General features: G+C 47.1%; 1 protein-coding gene across 1 annotated transcript in view; it reads left to right on the top strand.

Moving 5' to 3' along the window:
* The first annotated feature begins 517 nt into the window (after positions 1 to 517).
* LOC142559256 (uncharacterized) overlaps positions 518 to 20,345 on the top strand; it is a 28,432-nt gene continuing 8,604 nt past the window's right edge. Inside the window, exons 1-8 of the mRNA XM_075670881.1 lie at positions 518 to 940; positions 3,507 to 4,406; positions 8,868 to 9,287; positions 10,804 to 11,063; positions 11,592 to 11,960; positions 13,952 to 14,231; positions 15,062 to 15,345; positions 16,481 to 16,843. Coding sequence (XP_075526996.1) covers positions 518 to 940; positions 3,507 to 4,406; positions 8,868 to 9,287; positions 10,804 to 11,063; positions 11,592 to 11,960; positions 13,952 to 14,231; positions 15,062 to 15,345; positions 16,481 to 16,843 — 3,299 coding nt within the window. The remainder of the gene's footprint in view (positions 941 to 3,506; positions 4,407 to 8,867; positions 9,288 to 10,803; positions 11,064 to 11,591; positions 11,961 to 13,951; positions 14,232 to 15,061; positions 15,346 to 16,480; positions 16,844 to 20,345) is intronic.

The following is a 20,345-nucleotide window of genomic DNA, read 5'->3' as shown; positions in this document are numbered from 1 at the left end:
TCAGTAAATTTTTTTTTGTAGCCAGCTACTGCACTCGTCTTCTGTCTAACGTTCCACATCTTGCAGTATTAATGGAGTACAGTGCCTTAGCGACCATCCAGTTACATTTACAACGGATGATCGCGAAGTAGCGCATAGAAATGGTAGTGATTTCGCATTCGTGCGCTTTGGCTTTTGAGGCAACGTGCGGTGCGCCGGCGAAGCGCCATCTGGTTCGACTAGGGCAAATTACTCCGCGAGAAGGGTTACAACGCTAGCAGCGGTGTCTCCTAACTGCAGACGCGTGAAAGGTTTCTTTTTTTTTTTAGTTAAGCAGGCATTCAGGTCAAGGCAATCTAACGTGAAATAAATACACGTTGTCGATGGCATGGCTGCCGACGCTTTACACCAGAAGATAAGTAGCCTAGGGTTAGCTTCGGCAATAACACTTTGTATTCTATAATTTAACTCTGCGCTACAAGATGGCGCCACTAAACGGGCGCTCTCGTTCATGCCACCGGACAAGCGAAAACTAACAATGAAGGAGCCCACACGCGTGGCATACGGGTATCCTAACCTGGCTGCCTGGCATCAAAAATTCACAGAATCGCGGGAGACTAATCGGGAACCGCTCGAAGAGTGCAAGGATGCCGACGCGTCAAATGTTCTGGGGAGGTCTCCACCGAACCCGGGTGACCCGCGACGTGACCATTCAGAGGAGGGTGTCGCGGGGCCGTCACCGTCACCGATGGAGCACGAGTCCAGCGTCGCTGCCGTGCAAGCGGCTGGCCAGCCATTCCCGCACTCGAGGGCTCTGCTGGAATCGCCCGTTGAGGCTCTGGCGCGAGGAGTTGACGAACAAACTGGGCCGCGGGCACTCGCATCGCAATCTGTTGGCAGACGGGAGTCTGACAAGAAGGAACCACAGTTGCGTAGACCAAGCGAGCGGCCACCGCAAAGGGTAAGGCAAACGATTGGTTACGAAATCCTGCTGATGCTTTACTGAATCGCAGATAGACCACAAACAACTTATGCTGACGCTTAATTAAAAAAAAAAAAAGAGTTGCCTTTAATCCATGCACCGTTAAGTATAAGAAGGAGCTGCTGTATATTTTGCAGGTGTCTGTAGGCATGGGTGTCATTACACAGGGAGAATTAATAGGGTTTGAGAAAAAACAGCGCAAGAGAGCCGGACGTAAGAAAGGGACAGGGTATCCTGTTCCTCTGCGCCGTTTCTTCCTCATCCTTGCAAGATGTATGCCTTAGAATCTTCAAGTGACAACTGTGCCTCTTTGCTTCTGCGTTTTCATTCTAGTTATTGTACAGATCCACCTACAATAATGACCGTGAGGGCGACATCGATTACTGAATAAATAAATAAAAATAGATAGGCTCAAGTCCCGAACGAACCATCCCAAATGTGTTCGCTCCTCTATAGTGCGATTCTTCTCGAGACAGGGACATACTGACGCAGACTATGCTTCGCGGAATAAGTTGAGTTGTCGCGCCTGCTTCATCGAAATGCATTCTAGATACAATATGCCCCCGCTATCATGCACCAAGGTGTAAAAAAAAAAAAAAAGCGGAAGCCGCCTACGTGTATAAAACCACTTGCATGTCGTTAGCAGTAACCTGAACACGTATCTCGCATAATCTGTGGCTTGACCTAATTTGTAATTAATAGTTTACGTTCTGATTTAGAATGTTTACGGCTGACGTGTCAACATTAGGCGTTATAACGACTTCGAAAGCACCAATTTCAGTTGTTTGCGACACGCTATTCCTTGAGCTGCTCTTCCTTTTTGCGCGCGTACCGAGTGTCACGTGGTACATTGCTGTATTTGGCGGGCTGTGTTTAACGTGCGTAAAAAATAGAGCCGTGCAAGGATATAGCCTGTCGCAAACGAACTTGACGATTTCGAAGTCGCTCCAACGCATAATATTGACGTGTGTGCTATAAATATGTATTACTTAAAAATCCAGGTGATTATTTATTAGAAATGAAATTAAGAACAACACAAAAAGTACGAGAAGCTTTTCAGGTTGATGTTAACGACATGCAGTCGGTTTCATGCACATGAAAGCCGGCCTCCGCTTTTTTTTTTTAAACAAAAGCTTGGTACTGATAGTGGGACGCCCGATATATCGAGTGAAAGGCACACCTGCGTCATTAACTCATTTATTGAGCACGTCTCACGCACTATGTTGACTGTATATGGTACATAGAATGTGCATAGCAAGATTGATACCACGAGCTCGAACCACCGAACAAGAGTGAACCACGACGTGTGACCATACAGAAAAGGGCGTCGTGGAGCTCTCATTATCGGCGTACTTGCAGTAAATATGAGCCAGTTACTGCAACTGAGCGCTTGCAACAAGAACACGAGTTGAGAATATATGCAAACGAGTGGAATAGCGTGACGGAACAAGGACAAAAGAAAGACATACTGCATGACTGCGGCAAGAAACTGGGGATTTATAGTGAAAAAATAATACATAGCGATAGTACCCCTTGTTCCCGCCACCAGCACAAACCGAAAAATAAAAAGTAATCGATTTGCACATCCAAGAAACAAAAGTACACACGCTTAAAAAAATGCTATAGCAAAACTAGGAATAACAAAAAGAAAGGACAACAATATGCAATGTGAAAGCGGCAGAATACAAGGCACTGCATGTCTGGATTGCTCATATATCGAACAGGCCATTAGAAGCCTGCGTAAGTCTCCATTCATAAAAACGTGCGAGTTCGACTAAGCGTTCAATACGTTGTGGCGCCACGCTCATATTCAGGAATCGTCCCTTCTTTGTCATGCTGCATTATACACCACAGTGCTACACTAAACGTAGGGGAGACATTGCGACCAAACAATGCATGCCGCGTTTGTTGGACTTATCATGTCACATGTGACATGATCAGTCAAAGAAACGCGGGAGAGCCATCGCTGACAGGGAAAGCGAAAGTGGCGACACCTTTGTTTAAATCGCTAGTGCGAGATGATGCTACATATTCTGGAAGTACCACCACATTGGGGTGTACGCTTTCTTCACTTGGCTCGTTGTCAGACACGGTCACTGGAAGAAGAGACCTGAAAACGCAATCTTATTCTGTGGTTGAGACATCAGAGAAACATAAATTAGATTTAAGGCTATGAACAAATTTATCTTTCGATTTCCGCTTGTGAAGTGAAGCCTTCGTGATAGATTACCACGGAATCGAGCTACTCGCGCGCAAATTTGTGTCGCTCTGTGTTCCAGCGCCGTTGACTCTCGATACCACTACGTCTAACCTCTAAGCTGTGCTACAGCCTGTGCTGCATGCTTCCAGTTGCGAAACAATTCACGACAAATAAAAGGAATAATATTCTCGCCTAACCATTGCGTTTGCATGAGCGTAATATGACAGAACCATGTCCGACATTCTCAGAAGTTCACGTACCTATGTTTTGAATGACGTCATGAACAAGACAAATAAAAACGATGAGGTTAAAAAAATTTGCATTCGTTCTTATTTGCCGATACAGGTTTCCAAAACACTGGTGCCAGAATTCTCCAGGGCGGACGAACCTGTCGAAACGATCGATTCCGTGCAAGGCGCGCCTGCAACTGATTGGCAACACCGGGCATCAAAGACGACGACCGTGGCGAAGCCTTTAAGCGGGTCACGGAATCAAAACAACAAAGCTGCGCATGGTCGGCGAACTCCGCCTCTGTCAGGCCAGCTCGAACAGCGTCCAGCACAACCGGCGTTTGAACCTTCCGCCAAACCAAGCACCGAAACAAGAGGCGAAAAAGACGTCAACACTTCGCGGTGGCGTCATTCGGCTGCTACGCCGCCATTGCCCAGTTGGGGCCGGGAATTCGTAGACCAGGGCCAAGGCGCCGCCGATGAAGAAATCGCAGAGAATGGTAAAATCTCGCTGCCAACTGCCAAGGCTGCAGGGGCCTTGACGCCTCGCGGCAGCCAGCGAGATTCTCGCAAAGGCGTCTTCAAGCCCGAGATTGGCACTGGAGGGCCTTCCAAAACTCCCACCTCTCGGTCAAAGTCGTCAAAGTTGAGGCCATCTCCCGCGCCTTCGCGTCAAAGCGAGTCTCCGGAGCACAGCACCCTCTCGGAGAAGAGTTTAGAGGGCTCCCGTACGCCGAATACTTCCGCTGGGTCTGCCCGGCAGCTGAAGCAGCACGTGTTCGATCCCCCGTGGATGAAGCAGCGGCCACGCAGAGAGTCCAAGCTGCTGCCACTCTCGTTCGGGTCGCGCAGGAACACTATCTTGACGACCTCGACGTGGGCGCGGGGGTCACCGCTCCGTGTCGGAGAACGCCGCAATGGCTTCCAACGTGCGGAAGCATTCGGAAACCTCCAGAGCCCATCGCAATTCCTCTCGACCACGACGCAAAGATTCTTCACTGACAAGGGTGTGAAGGTGCGCAAAGTGCATTGTTAGTTGTCTGTTTGTCGCGGGGACTCGCTGGTGAGGTGAGAGCAATTAACGACACACGTCGCGTGTGGAACCGTGAATAAGTTCCCTGAGCACTGTGCAGTAGCGACGGAAAATGATTATTACAACTCACCGCTTGTCTGAACGCAGAAACTGATCTGCGCTGCGTTGCAGCTGACAAGCTGACAGCAAGAGTGGCAGTCCATTCCCACTCTTCAGGCTCGAGGGTAGATCTGTAGCCAGTTGCTATTGTGCAAAACAATTTGTTTACAGATGGTCATGCAGGCGAACCCTGATGAAAATATTGTGATGTATGTTCACGATCGCTCAAACGGTGTTGTACGTAACTACCGACCTAAGATGAAAGAAAAGAAAGTGAAAAAGCACAACCAACGAACGATTGCGCACGGCCACAGTTTCTGTACAAATAACGCGTATTCACACACACAACCGTAATCAAGCCACGTGATTGCCTAAACTTTTAACTAAGTATGGGCTAACTACAATGCATTATACAAGTATTGCCACTGCAAGAGGCACATCGCCAGTGAACTATTACACCTTTCTTTTTTCGCCTCAGTGCTTCCTTCAGTTGATAGACGGCGTTCGTGTTGTCCACTTCTCTACTCTTGTGTCCTGTCTGCACGCCTAACCTCTTCATTGCGTAATGACACCTAAAACCCACACAGACAAACTTTCTCAAGCACTATGCCATTTTCCGTAAAGACCGCGACGACTCTCTCGCCTCGTCGGGTGTTGTGGCTATTATTGTAGAAAACGTTGTTGCCTGTCGGCAATTACAAATTTGCACGTCTCTGGAAGCAGTTGCTGTCCGAGTACTGCTGTTCAACAACCTAGACCCACTTACTTCCATCTACATTCCTCTCACTTACCAGCTGCCCAGAACAGAATTTCAGACCCTTATTGATGAATTCCCGAAGCCCCATGTCCTCCTATATAGGAAATCTAAATGCGCAGAGTACCCTGTGGGGAGACTCGTGTGGTGATGAAAGACGTCGCCTATTAGAGAACTTCCTTTATTTTTTTTTTGGGTGCCTGCCTCCTTAATGAAAAAAGCCAACGTTAGGGGTTGCCTAATAGGGAACTTCCTTTATTTTTCTGTGGGTGCCTGCCTCCTTAATAAAAAAAAACCAACGTTAGGGGTTGCCTAATAGGGAACTTCCTTTATTTTTCTTTGGGTGCCTACCTCCTTAATAAAAATAAGCCAACGTTAGGGGTTGCCTAATAGGGAACATCCTTTATTTTTCTGTGGGTTCCTGCCTCCTTAATAAAAAAGCGCCAACGTTCTACAACGCTGCGCGCGGAACATTCTCATCGATAGACATAAACATCAGGCACACATGTCATACATCGACAGGAACGTCATAAAGAACCCTTACGGTAGCGATCGCTTTCAGGTTGTTCTAAAGCTGGCAGACCCACATGAATGCTGCCCACAAGTTCCTAGATCGAAAGTCGATTCAGGAGACAGGATGCGGTTTTGCCGACTTACGCAGTTGACCAGGAATGATGATCGTCCTCTCAGTATTGATGATGCAGTGGCACACTTCGAAGCGTTTTCAATTGGCGCCACATCTATATGTATTCCCCAAACTAGAGGTTCAGTTTCTAAACGACGCATTCTCTGGCGGAATGAGGAATGCAGGGAAGCACGAGGGAGGGAGAACGGCGTGGTGTCGCATACGTGACTCCTGCGGCAGAGAACCTCATAAGCTTTGAACGCATCAAATCACAACGCAGGCGAACACGAATGATTGCGAAAAGAGAGAGCTGGCAAAAGTACATCTCGGGAATTCATATGAACAAGAAAGAAACGTATGGAATAGTGTAACGAAATTAATAGGTGCACATTCTCAGCGTTTGCCCTTGGTTGATGATCAAGGCGAGAGTCTGGAAGACCAGGCCAATGCCGTTGGGTAGCATTTCGAGCGTGTTTCTAGTTGTGAACATTATTCTGAAGGTTTCTTGAAACACAAGAATAATGCAGAAAGTAAGGCATTGAATCGCAAGTCCTGTGGAAGTGAGCAGAACAGTGAGCAGAGCTGCTTTGGATAACTATGAGAAGTCTCCTCCGGGAACTGACCGGATTATTTACGTGGTGATGAAACATCTTCACCCTGACACACAGATATCATTGTTGTCTCTTTTCAACACCATCTGCGCAACAGGACACATTACGTTAGCATGGAAAGAGGCTATTTTAGTCCCCATCTTCAAACAAGGTAATAATCGATCTTCTGTAGCAAGGTATCTATGTCTATAGCGCTAGCAAGCTGCATCTGTAAGCTATTAAAAAAATATCAGCCCCCGGCTATTAAATTTCCTGGAGTCAAACACCTTGCTTGACCCTTATCAAAGCAGATTTGGAGAAAGCCGATTCACAGCTGACCTCCTCGAGCGAGTTGAGGCATATATTCGCGAAGCTTTTGTTCACAAACAGTTCTTTCTGTCGGTGATCCTTGAGACAGAAAACACTTATGATACCACTTGGTGCTACTTAATCTTTGAGGAGGATGAAAAGGAAGGAAGGAAAGGTAGGTCAACCAGACACACGTCCGGTTTTCTACCTTACACAGGAGAAGGGGTTTAAGGGAAGAAAAGAAAGCAGAGGGAACGAAGATGGTACTATCGGTGTGAATACGTGCGGATGTCCATAAATTCACGCCTATAATCGGTCACTGAGGCCACTCGCTTTCATGAAACGTAGCAGTGCCCGCGTCGCTTTGTAAACCCTACCTTGAAATCACCAGATTATCCTCTTTTTCATAATATACAAGGGGCGCCCGCCGCCGGCACCGCGGCAGTGCCGCGACAGTGGCAGAAGGGACGGCGAGCGCGGAGTGGGTGGTAGCGGCGAGAGTCACGGCAACGACGCTGCGTGGAGGAAGGGGGCGAGAGGATGGGCGAGAACACGTGATCCGGCTTTGAAGGACAAGGGGCATGGAATTTCCCACAATATACTGGAAGGAACTCGGGCGCTGCAGTCGTTGTCCTACCCTGGGAATGATGCGAAGTGCATGGATTTGTCTGATCTTCGTGCTTGTGGATTCAGACGTTCTTGTGGCTTTGTATAATGCGCTATATAAATCTTATTGTCGTATATTTTCGAGCAATCTGTACTCTTCGAAGTGCAGAAGACTCCGCGAACACGCACAATAGCTACTAATTGCAATGATTCAGCTTGTCGAGGTGGCCAAATCGAAACACACCAAGCCTCTCAAGGAGTCTCATGCCCGCTATAAATTCACGAGGGCGTTTCACATCGCTTGTCAATACATGCGTCCATCGCTTAATGGTTTCAATGTCTGGCTTCTCTGCCAGAGGTCTTGCGTTCAAATCCTGCCATCGGACAGTTTTAATCATGTTCATTTAATTACTTATTACAGAACTAGTGCATTGTTGAAAATGGCGAGTTTACAGTCACAAAGCCGTTTGAAGCCAGAAGGACGAAATGGAGGTAAATTCATGTACCTCCCATAATTCCCATGCTGGTACAACCACTCTCATTGCATCTCCCGTAGACACTAGCGTCAGCGTTTCCTCTAGTAATTATTGTATGAAACTCTGTGACAAGGGGAGAACAAGACTCGCACCGCGCGCGGGAGATGACAGCAAGAGCGCGCGCAGCTAGAGCAGCGCCCGGATGATGACCTTGGTTACGACGAGGCATGACGTTACGACGAGGCCGACGGTGACGCGAAACACGTGAACGGGCGCCAAAGAGCTGCGCTTTGAAACAATGCACATTATTAAAATCCCTTCACACACAACGTAGGGCAGTTACTAGAAGTGCCTCATGAACCTTTACAAAAGCCTCATACGAACACGTTTATATTACGGGGTTATCATATATCAATCGGCTACTCCTAGTGCCTTGAATATGCTGGATCTTGTCCATCACCTAGGTAACCGCCTGGCGACTGTTGCCCTCAGTACAAGCCATGTAGAAAGCCTCTACGTTGAATCTAACGAGTCGTTGCTCCATTTTCAATGGACGTACTCCAGTTTTGTATATTTACTGAAAGTGAACGCAAACGATGAACATTCCCCTACGCAAACTTAAACGACGTGACAAATGCAACGCTGTTTAATAATCGACTTGCAACAAAAGAACCATTCTCTCTTGTTCTGTTATTGTTGTAGAATGTATGTTTCGTCGTAATAGTATGCATCATTAGTCATTGCAATAATCTTATTACATATACATTTTACGCGCTTTGCAGCGACTGTCTTTAAGGTCCTTTTACAGCCACATATCTACCTTTCGTAATTCAGTATCACGTACTTTGCCAACTCACTAACACTAGTCTGGCCCTCTTTGGTCATACGTGACCCTCGCGCCGTAACACCCCATACATCATCACTTAATAGAGACGATCACATTGGCCCAAAGTTTCTCAACGCCCCCTGTCGCCACTGTTGCAGGCTTTCCTCAGGAACCAACCAACGGCGGCGGTATTGTGCGCCCTGCTCCTCCTAGCGGCGGGGAGCGCCTTGCTTCTGCTGCTGGGCGTCTTCGGAGGCGGCGTCGGCGACAGGCGACGCGGCTCGGCCGCCATGTGTCGCACGGAACCGTGCCGCGAATACTCGCGCCGACTGGCGGCCTCCGTGAACTCCTCGCTGAGTCCGTGCGACGGCTTCACGCGCTTCGTGTGCGACGGATGGCGGCGCCACAACCGACTCTCCGTGCGCCAGATGGCGTTCCTGTCCGAGCTGCCCCGCATGTCCCACTTGCTGCGCTCGATGCCCGTTCCGCGCAAGGCGCAGAAGCCGCTGCAGAGGGCGGCCGCTTTCTACCGCAGCTGTGACGCCTTGCGCCGCGGCGATGCGGACGAGCTGCCGAAGGTAACGGCAGTGCCATCCTTAGCAGATTCCTGTTTCGTGTGCCGGTTCTTCGCGTAGAACTTCAGAGTATTATTGCGGGAGTTGCCGAAAGACGCCGCTCGTACTGGGTCCCACTTGTAAATCAAGTATACAGGAGAATTACCGAGGGTACGAGTTAAATGAGCGGCTACAAAAAATCTAACAAAAATGCGAAAGTAAAAAGACTTAAGAATGCTATGATAGCTTTCTGAAGAAAAATAAGGCTGTAAACGTTCAGCGGGTAACAGAGACTCGAAAGAAAGATAAATAGGCCTCCTTGAAGTTTCGGAATTATGTAGAGATGTTGCGTTGAACGAGCGAAGTAACCCATGTGCGTATTGAGGGTGAACAGCGTATACACCTGGCAAACAAAACCGCGATGAAGTTATTACAGGGACTTAGGGGACACCCTATATAGGGGACACCTAAGACCTTGTTCGAGTTTTTAACGTAATCATGCTGTCGCCATTCACCAGCGACTTTGCCGCAGTTGTCATGTCGTGGGCGTCATTGTGTCGTCGTCGTCACGCCAGCGGCGTCATGCCATCATCGGCACACAGTCATGCCGTTGTCGTTATAACCATCATCATCATCATCATGGTTACGCCCACTGCAGGGCAAAGGCCTCTCCCATACTTCTCCAGCTGCCCCGGTCATGTGCTAATTGTGGACACGTTGTCCCTGCAAACTTCTTAATCTCATCCTCCCGCCTAACTTTCTGCCGCCCCCCACCCCCGTTGTCGTTACACGTCTTTGTAATTCGGTCGATATCGTTTCCTTTTTGTCATTCCATCGTCACTGCGTTGGCGTCATACAGTGGTCGTCACACCTCCGTGCTCATTGGCGACCTTGGCAAGTGAGTGGCCGAGCACAGTAGGACGATATCGGTGTATGTGGCATATAGCCAAAGCAATCAGTCTCAGCATTGTCATTACACGTGTTAAATAAACTGCACTTCAGCAATAGGGTCTGTTGCTGAATTGATCGAGTTCTATTCGCATTACCGTCGACATTCATTGTGAGATGAGTTCTGCCGTAAGTTCATTGAATAGCATTCCTCGGTATCATATATGCATACAAAACGTCAAATGCTCCTTGTAGTCGCATTGTGTATCTCTATAAAATAGGCACTCGTAAATTGTTCTGGAGCAATTCAACATTTTGTCCTATGGCGTGATTGGCATAAAACCTTCCGTAGAAAACTTTGAGTACACGTCTTTTCAAAGTCGAGTGAGGTTTTTAGAGCACATTAGTTCTTGAAAGGATTGGAAATGCTGTGCAAGTAGTATGTGACCCGGTTCAAAGAGAGTGATGGTCGATAATTTCGAGAAACGCTGCCATCACAAATGCCTTCACGGCTTACGCAGTTTGCTGCGTGAAGGCTTCTTAGCGCAGGCGAAAAGTCCTTGCGCGTTCACACAACGTTATTTCACTGGTGATAACCGTGCTGATGGATGTTATTTACTTTTTGTGCCGACACTTTTTTTTCAAATGGAAGGTGAAAGCGGCTCTCCTCCGTGCCGGCGTAACTTGGCCCCGACTGCCCAAAGACTCGGACCCCGTAGATTTGCTTCGAACTTTGCTACACGTGTCACTGAGACTCCGGTGGAGTGCCGTGCTCCACGTGTCCATCAGGCGCGGCCCGAATGCCACCATCGTCACACTGGCTCCGCTCCGAGAAGTCGAGCGCATCGTGGAGAAGCACCGAAAGTTGGCCAACAGTGTCCGTGCAGCTCAGGCCTACTTCGAAACACTTAGGCAAGCGTGCATTTTTGAGAGGTTACTTAGGACAGCTGCGGCTATGAAATAATTGCTTATTTGACTCTCGGCTTGTTTTCGTGCTGGTTCGTGCGGATAAGTAGTCAGCAAGCTAATATTACATAGATCAACAATAGGCTAAGAGAGGAAGCTTCAGGTTGGAGTCAACATTACGTTAACTTCAATGTAGGCTGTACGAAGGAATTGCATATTTATTTATCTTGCTTTGGCATTTTTTTTTCGCGCGTGGAAAGATAACTTCCTCTATATTTTGACCTGACATCATTGGCACCTCTGGCAGACTTCTTCCCTGGAGTTTCTAAAACAAGTGCACGTTAGTCGTATACCTTACTCTCCCGAACAGTTTCCTTTTAACTGAACCACCTACATAACATGGCTCTCTTTAATATCAAAAATTCAATGATCGTGTACTCTCCTCAAGTTGCAATGAATGACGACCTTGTTTCATTGGTTCAACGAGTCACGTATGCCGGAACATTTTCCCACTAGCCTCAACTCTCCCTCCAGGCAGGCCTTTGGCGGCACAGCAGAGGAGACCGTCAATTTCGCGAACCACGTCAAGCTGCACAACGCCTACATGGTCCCTCTATCGGCGGCGTTGAATCTCCCCACCAGTTCCGGCGCATTCGAATCTCTCGACGTGCTCAGTACGGTGCCGGGATTGAGCAAGGAACGCTGGATGACGGAGCTGGGACCGTACGGCGGCGGGTCGGGTCCCGTGGTCTTCGAGTCGAATAAGCCCGGCTACGTGACGACCTTCTTGAAACTGTGGGAAGCGAGCGGTGAACGGGACATGCACGCGTTCTTTTCCTGGTGCACCGTCCAGACCGCGGCGCTGTACGCCAACCGACGGCTGCTGGTCAACTTTTACGGCTGGTGAGCGCCGGAAGCGTCGGTTGTTGATTAATTAATAGAAAAAGAAGAGGAAATAAAAACCTGTAAGTTTATGCCACGGAAGCAGGCTGACCTAGTTTTCATGGCACATTGCGGGGCAGTGGTGCGCAGAAAGACTTCCGTGGGTGCTTGAAGCTGCATCTGTTAACGTTTCACGAGGCCTCGGAACTCAACGTTGACTTCAAGTAGAGGATGGGTGGCAAGATAATTCACGAAATAATTATCGTGAGCCTCTTTCAGCATGTTGATAAAGGGACTATGCCGCTCGAAATATCATAACCTTTGAAAAAATAATTGTTGCCCAGCAAAGTGTACAGCGAAACTACGACCAAAAGCCAAAATTGATCTCCATTTTGTGCGTGTTTGTTTGCTATCGTGACAATTATTTACCTCGCAAATTTTCGCAGCACAAGCTTTCAAGTCATACTCCGTGTCGCTCTTTAGCTGGTTGAGGAGTCAATCATTGCAGCCAAATGACTTGAATTTGTGCGGTGCACCTCCTGTTAACAAATACCCAAACCAAGTTGTTCGAACTTCCGGCCTTGGACATCACGTTGATTTGGCCCCTCTGCCGTATTTTTTTTTCTATGTGGACGTACTTTCTTCTGAAGCATAACGGTAAATCGGAAATACTTGAAACCTTGTCTAATGACACAAATTTCGATCTCCTCCTGCACAATGGTATTGTCCAGCAGCAAGGGGGAGCCGCTGCTACGTAAATTGATGAGAAACGTCATTGAGTGGCAATTCACGCGCAATTAACACTTTCTTGACGAGGAGACGCTGCTTCATTTCCGAAACGACCGGTGGTTGCCGTTAATAATGCATACTTGATGACGTTTCTGAGCGTCGACAGCAGTAGGAGTTGAGGAACGGAAATGAATAAAGTTTCCGTTTTAAAGCTTCTACTAAAATACTATAGAAATCCCCTAGAATTTGCTAATATTTTTTGTGCGAATTAGTTATAATGCCCCTCGAGATAATTTTGGATGGAATTAGGGTATAGTGTGAATAGGAGGGATATTAAAGCAGCGCAGGCAAGACGAGGTGGGCAAAGGAATCTAAGCCTTGCGAATTTTCAATCTGTGGCATTTAAATCGATCGCGTTGTGTTTACCTGGTGACAAATTTTGAATGCTTTACGAACGACAAAAGCATGGGTCGGTATTTTAGTGAATACAGATCTACTGCGTACATATCTAAGCGATGTTGGAAATGAATTCTAGAAAAAAAAAGACATTTTTCTTTTGTCTATTATAAAATTGTGCCAAGAGCATCGTCTCCTTTCTCTGGTTGTACATCATGGTGGCCCTGTGTCCGAAGACAAATGTCGAGGGCGCGCTATTATGAAGCGCAATATTATTGAGACATTGTAGGGAGGCCAAACAGAAACGCCAATTTTCGAAAATGTCTTTATTAGAAGCTGCATCGCGGGTGGACGACTGATCACCGTAGCATGTGTGGTGCGTGTTCCTGTTCCAGGAATGGCGTGAGGCAAAGCGATGACTTATCTATCTTTGCTATTATCGATAGCTTATCTATCTTTGCCGCTTCAGGTTTACCTGAAGCGGCCAAGAGAGATAAGGTTGGCCCCAAGTGCGAGCACTCTTTCGCTGTTCCTTTATATAAAAAGGTAATTTCACGCAGCTTACTATACGCATGTACCGCACGCTGTGCATCAGTGATCCGGATTCCTAACAAAATCATAGTTGAAAGCTTTTGTCGTGTGCTGGCCAGTTACCCTGTTTCAAGCATTTAGCAATAGAGATTGGTAACATATATGTCGCGTGAAAAACGGTCAAAATGATACACCCCTGCAAAGTACAAAGTGTTTTGAAGAACCGTACACATGTAAGAAGTTTATGTCCTTTGCCTAAAATTCTCCAGGGTAATAAATGCGTCGGATGAGTACGCGATACTATTCCACTCGTAACCGTTACACATGTTTTCACATCGGGGTGGCTTCTCGCGTAGCGAGGACTGCGCGGACCTGCACCACGGCGCCTTCTGCTTGAGCAAGGCTTACCTGCTGGGCGGAAACCGGTTGTTCGGCGACTACTTCGACGAGCTTCTCTCCGAGCGAGCTGTGAAGTCGGCGCGGCGCGTGGTGGTCAACACGTTCCAAGCGTTCGCGCAGCGAATCGACAAATGGCCGCACCGGGACCTAAAGTACACCATGGTCCGCGACTGGGACACGGCTACCGACGTGGTCCTCGGATACTTTGACCCTCACTCCGGGTTGCGTGCGCACAAGGTGAGCTGACTCTCGACACGGTTTCCTGCCGTATTTGTGCTGAGCGCGTTTGTGATCCATCGTACGGTTGCACTATTACCCGCAAAAGCCTAGTGCACAGAATCTATCACTGAGGAATTATGTGCTTACGAATACAACTACTTCAGAATATGTCGCCAAGAGCAAATTGACATAGAGATTTGCTCAGTTCGCGCGGTAACAGATAGACGAAGCTTAAACAAATTAAATTCAGTGGACCACTATATCCGTAAATTCAGTATGGTCTAGAATAACTCTATTATATGGGAGTAAGTGCATGTCACTTACTAAGCACCATTGACATAAGCCTATATGGCATTATTTTCCTTGCATGGGCCCTTTCTAAGGCACTTCCTGTAAAAGAGTTTCCAATTTGGTATTGTTATTTTCAGAGCGTAAACCTGTCAACCGGGTCACTGCGTTTGATTCACCAGTTTATAGTCATCGTATACCCGACATATGGAAGTGCATAACCATTGTGAAGTGAACGATGAACTAAACTTCGTCATACCGCATTTCTATACATACTGCATCAAACTCTCTCGGTTGCGTCGAAGAAGTAATCTTCGTCCACAAGTTCATCCAGTCGCGAATTTCTTGGCCCTACATAACGGGCGCGGCACATCCTGGACGAAGCTACAGCGCCGTTCGCTTCTAATACAAGTGTGCCACAAACTTTCCTACTCACCCAAGAAAAAGAAATGTTGGGTAGGGCGATGACTATACGGCTTGGTCAACACTGATCGCTGCTCTTCCGCACAGTGCTTGTTTGTGTCAAGCGTGAAAGCGTGCTCACGGCGAGTTGTGCGCAGCAGGCAACGGCAGCTGTGCTCAACCCGGGCGACATGGACGACTCTCTGGTCGAAAACTGGCCGTCGATCGCTCTGAGACTGCAGGCGGACGCGCACGATCGTTGGGTCGCTTCCGAACAGATGGAGTTCGAACAGTGGACGGTCTTGCTTCCAGCTGACGTCGTGGCAGTGCTTCCGTACGCACTGTCGTTTCCCTCGTTCGACGAGAGTGCCACGCTGTTCGTAAACCAAGGAGGCCTCGGGAACCACGTGGCTTCGGCACTGAGCGAGATCTTCTTGCAGAGGTATGGCCTGTCTGAACCCTATAGATCGCGATCGCTAGCTGTGTGTATGTGTTACAAGTGTCTTTAATCATAGATCTTGCATTGTGGCAACCATACTCTGCATGCCCACTATCGCACCATCGCAAATGTTTACTTCCAACAATTTACTTCCAACCATGAGGGCTCTTCTCGGTGAGTGATAATGCAGTGCGTCGGGCTGCACTCCACTGAATCAGCGTTTTGCAGCAGGTTGTGCGAAAGGCTTCAGCTTCATGTATTACGTGCCGCCAAACCGGTGTATCGTGCTGCCAAAGCGCATTTGCCCAGACGTATGTACATCTGACATGCGCACTCTACAGTGTACAGGGTGAAAGGGCCTGCCGGCTTCCACGTGCATCTTAGCCCTACCGCATGGATGCGCTTGTCTGCTGATGCCTGTAAACAACGTTACTGAGTTCTGGGGTTTTTTCAGGCGGGGATTCGACACCCAATTCACCTTATAAAATGCCAGAAAAGCGAATTTACAAAAAATAACTGTATGGGTAAATTTTATTTAGCGCTTTGTAGAGCTGTCCTGTCATGATGTGCCGCCACCTTCAGACTTAATACGAACATAGAAGACGGATTTCTAGCGCTTTGACTTGAACAAACGCTGTTTTTAAGGAGCAGACCTTAGGTGTTTAGAAAAGAAAACGCATTAGGGTGGGAAATTCTAGGCAATTGACCCATTCAGAAATCACTAGCATTTTCCGCAGTATAAACAAAATGGCGTTTTAGGCGTGTTCGCACGATATATGACGTAGGACGGCGGCTGTGCGTGTCAACGGCAGAGAGAGAATACCTTACATTGTTTGCTTCGTAAGTTTAACCAATCTTTTTTTTTCTTTAAGCAACCGTTGCAACACCTTCACATTTTCTTCTCATCATGCACTCGACCTTTCGTTCCTCGCAATTTTCCTTAATAACTCCGTGCTCCATCTTTCCATAGTTACCTTCCCCCCTTTTACTCCTACTTCCTATCATAGTAAGATAATGCGCCGTCGTGACCTTACATATAGTGGCTGCCTGACTAGCACTACGTAAGTGTGCTGGAAACGCATTCAAATGTAACACGCTGAGAGTCCGTTTTCGGTATTTCAACGTTTTATTCGTGCAGGTACGCGGATTCGCCCGGTACTGCCGCCTCCGCCTTGCAGTGCGCCGGCAACGCCAGCCGCTTCGACGAGGGTCAGTCTCCGGGCAGGCTGCTTCGTTCGCTGATGCGAACGCTAGCCCTCGAGGTATCGCTCGAGGCGTACCACGCCGCAGGAGTAGGGCACAACGGCGAGAGTATCGAAGGATTCGGAGGTTACGGTGCCACCGCCATGTTCTTCGTCGCCTCGTGCTACGTTCTCTGCGGCGGTCACGACGGAGTGCGACACTCCACTGGCGACGAGTGCGACGAGTCGTTCCGCAACGTGAATGGCTTTGCGAACGCGTTCGCTTGCGAGCCCGGCAGCCTGATGAGCCCGGTTGATAAGTGCGGTTTTTAACGTGAGGCTGTTTTTTTTCTGCGGGTTTCGCTTTGTCTCCTGCCGTGTCTCTTGTTGTTTGTTCTTTGTAATTTGTATTTATTTCTATTCTCGTTTACTAGGCGAAACAGCATGACCTGCGCGCGAACGTTTTGGGTGACTGAGCAACCTATCGTAATTACGCGCTCGACAAGATGTATGTACGCGCTCGGATCTCACAGACAAGTGAATCAATTACGCATTTTACGTTAGTTTTTCAATGTATTGACTGCATCTCTAAACCCACATTTCCTGTCGCAGTGCTCCTCCCTTCATTTCCGACGAGCGCTGGCTTCAGCGCGTGCGTAAAGTGGTCGCACAGCCTCCTTTATGAGTTATGAGAGGGTAAAAACAACATTCTCGATCATCGAGCACAACTTCATTTCTTTTAAATGCCTTATTGTGTCATACGCAAGCCGCACCGACGATAGATACATAGAAACTTTATTGAAATGGAAAATATTTGAAGGAGGGATGGTCGGAGCCTCTCATTCCAGGGCCCCACTGGCCTCTGCCGCCTGCCTGACCTGGCTAATCAAGGACTTTTGTCCTGCCAGGTCGGAGCGGGCGAGCTGTGCCTCCCACTGCTCCATTATGTTATTCTCTTTTGGCAAATAGACCGAGAACCACACAGAACGAATATAAGTGTGGCTGTGAGCTTTGCTTGGCGTGGTCCTGGTAGTACAACGTGATGGGCCAGAAGGCAATGGACAGGCATTCGGCTTTTACCAATCGCTTACCGTCTGTGTAACAGTTTGTCGACAAGTGCAATGGTTTTCCGGGGCCTCTAAGAAATGCGGCACCTCATACAGGGTGTCTTAACTATCATGCACCAATATTTAAAGATTTATACGCAAATGCCACATAGCTGGACGGAACCAAGCTACTGTTGCTTGCCGTCGCTTGGAGATGCTCAGATTATTTTTGCATCCCGCCTAATTAATTAATTAATCAACTTCTCGAATATTATGTTTAGATTAAAAGTGTAAATGAGTAAATTGTAGAGCAACACGAAAAGCTCCCTATACAGCTTTCTCTTGCGCAGTACATGCTAGATTAAAAGTGTTTTTCCGAGCGTGAAATAAGCCCGCGAATACACGCAAGCTGTCTCGAATACACGCTTTAAGCTGGTAGCTTAATGATTAGTTGTTTAAAGTGGCGCAAATTAAAACAATCGTACACGATATAGACACACAGAACGCAATGAATCACAATTAGAGGTTCAATACTCGTACACATTCAATAAGCTTGTAGTGTTTCACTGTGAGAACTAATATGTGAAGAAGACAGTAAGACTGCTGCTTGTCGCCTTCCTTGCTCTGTTTCGTCTTTAAAATCATTTACCAACTAGCCCAACAGCAAGCTCTCCTCAAGTGAAGCTGAAGATAAGCATCGCTTTAAATGTTACCTTATAGCAATCAAATGACCAGAAAGCTTAGCGTTTTTGTTTGCCTTAACGAAAAAAAAAAAGAAAAACGTAATGTTTCCCGGGTATTCTATATCAAATTTTTTTTTTTCAGGCCGAACTCCAGGCAATAGTTCTTGCTTTGCGAAAGTTACTTTTTATGCCACAAGAGTTGCTATCGTCATATATTTTCTTTCTGCATGTAGCGCCCGTAGCGCGTCTACTAATTCGACAGCTTTGAAGACGTTTTCTGCATTAGCTCCGCCTCACTTTAGTTCCATTTGTATGTGCACTTCGTCACCGAGGCATTCATCTTGATGAAATAGCTGAGTCTCTAGCAAGTGCTTCTTATGATATGACTAAGTTGTCCAGTTATATATGTGCTGCCGCCAAGTGGGCGTATCACGGCGGCTAAATATAGGCAGTTTTTCTTTCTTTGACCGAAGACAAAAAGCGTCTCATTAGAAAAACCTACGGACTTCATCGAAATTGTTCTCGGAACCGGAAATGGCGTCCTGACCGGCAATTCGAAGTATCATTTACAAGGCTGCTCCGTTGCCGTATTCAACCACTTAATTTTTACTTGCACAGATGTCGTCTGGCGCTATCCCATTTACGCTAGCTCTATAATGCGCCGGAATCCATCGATCACTCTTTACTATCGTGTCGGCGGTTTTCTACTCGACGTAAACAAAGTTTGGACATTCAGCTACGCAATCCAGGACTGTCTATGCAGTACTGTTCTACTCTCACTTGGAGCAATGGTATCAGGATACAGCCACATGAATGTTTGCCGGGCCATTTCTAATTGCACCTGGGACGCAAAAAGTTGCCTCTGTGACCCACAAAATATATTTCCCATTTTTCATGACTGATTTATTTCTCCTTCAATAAATTAATAATATAGAAAATTAAAGCATAAAAAACAAATTGAAAGTAATAATATTATTACTATTACTATTCAAAATTTAACTTACTCATTATTTACGTTTAGCTTTACTTTAGGTATGTTTAAGTTAAAGTTCATGTCGCTGTTCCCATATTTGCAAGGCTGACTACCTTATTATACACTGATTTCATTTATTATCGGTTTCTTTCTCATCTTCGATTATTCATGTATTTTCCCTCCTTTTATTTATCTTACCACCATGTTCGCGCCCTATTCCCCGCATGGGTTTGTGCCATTAAATAAGGCATCATGATCATCATCATCATGTTTACAGGCAGTTGTGGGTGTCTTGAGCGGAATAATTTGCTTTTAGATGCCATTGCAGTACATGAATTCCCCATGCAGCTACTTCAGCCCCTTACCTCCTCCACCGCATTTATCCCGCGATTTACCTTTCTCCCTCTTGTAAATTCTGTGTCTCTCCTAAAGCAGACTTAAACCACATCATGTGGGGGTGCCCTAAGCACCCCCTTCCCCCTTTCCTCATGCAATTAATATATAGTGAGGAGCAGTGGGAGGCTGCCTTGCGCAGCTCCACTCCCGATCTTCAGGAGGTCATCCTGGAGTGGGCTGAGAGGATAAAGGAGGCCTATTTCAAGTAGTTCCTCCCCCCACCCTCTATTCCATTGCCCCCTTCCTTTAAAGAGGGATAAATAAAGTTTTTCATCATCAGTGTCCTTGAGTGTAAATCCAGCGTTTAAGATCAGAGCTTTGTGTGCCTCATTATTTTGTGTGTTGAAGAGTTATTCAGGTACACTGTCTTCACAGCGCTCATCATCGACACGACGACCACGGTCATCTATCTCAGCGACCGCGCATGCGCGGGACATGCAAGAACCAAGCACCCGGTGTTCGCATACTGCTTTCACAGGAACGCATGCAGGGCGGGTATGCGAGTTCCTTGGTGGCACAAGGAGAATACCCAGTTAATTTACTGAGCTATTATTGATCATCTTACAAAATCCCAATTTACAATACTTTAGTGATTTGTTATTTAGTAATTGTCAAAATTCAAATTAAAGCGATTAAAATTGATCTCCTTCTGGCTTGCTTTCCTTTAAAAAAAAACACGTTTTCCCATAACCGTTTTCCGGCTTCTTAGGCAATCCCCAGTAGT

Source organism: Dermacentor variabilis, chromosome 10 (genome assembly GCF_050947875.1).
Source record: "Dermacentor variabilis isolate Ectoservices chromosome 10, ASM5094787v1, whole genome shotgun sequence".
Lineage (NCBI taxonomy): Eukaryota > Metazoa > Arthropoda > Arachnida > Ixodida > Ixodidae > Dermacentor > Dermacentor variabilis.
The sequence above is the reverse complement of the archived record's forward strand: the minus strand, read 5'-3'. Positions and strand labels throughout refer to the sequence as shown.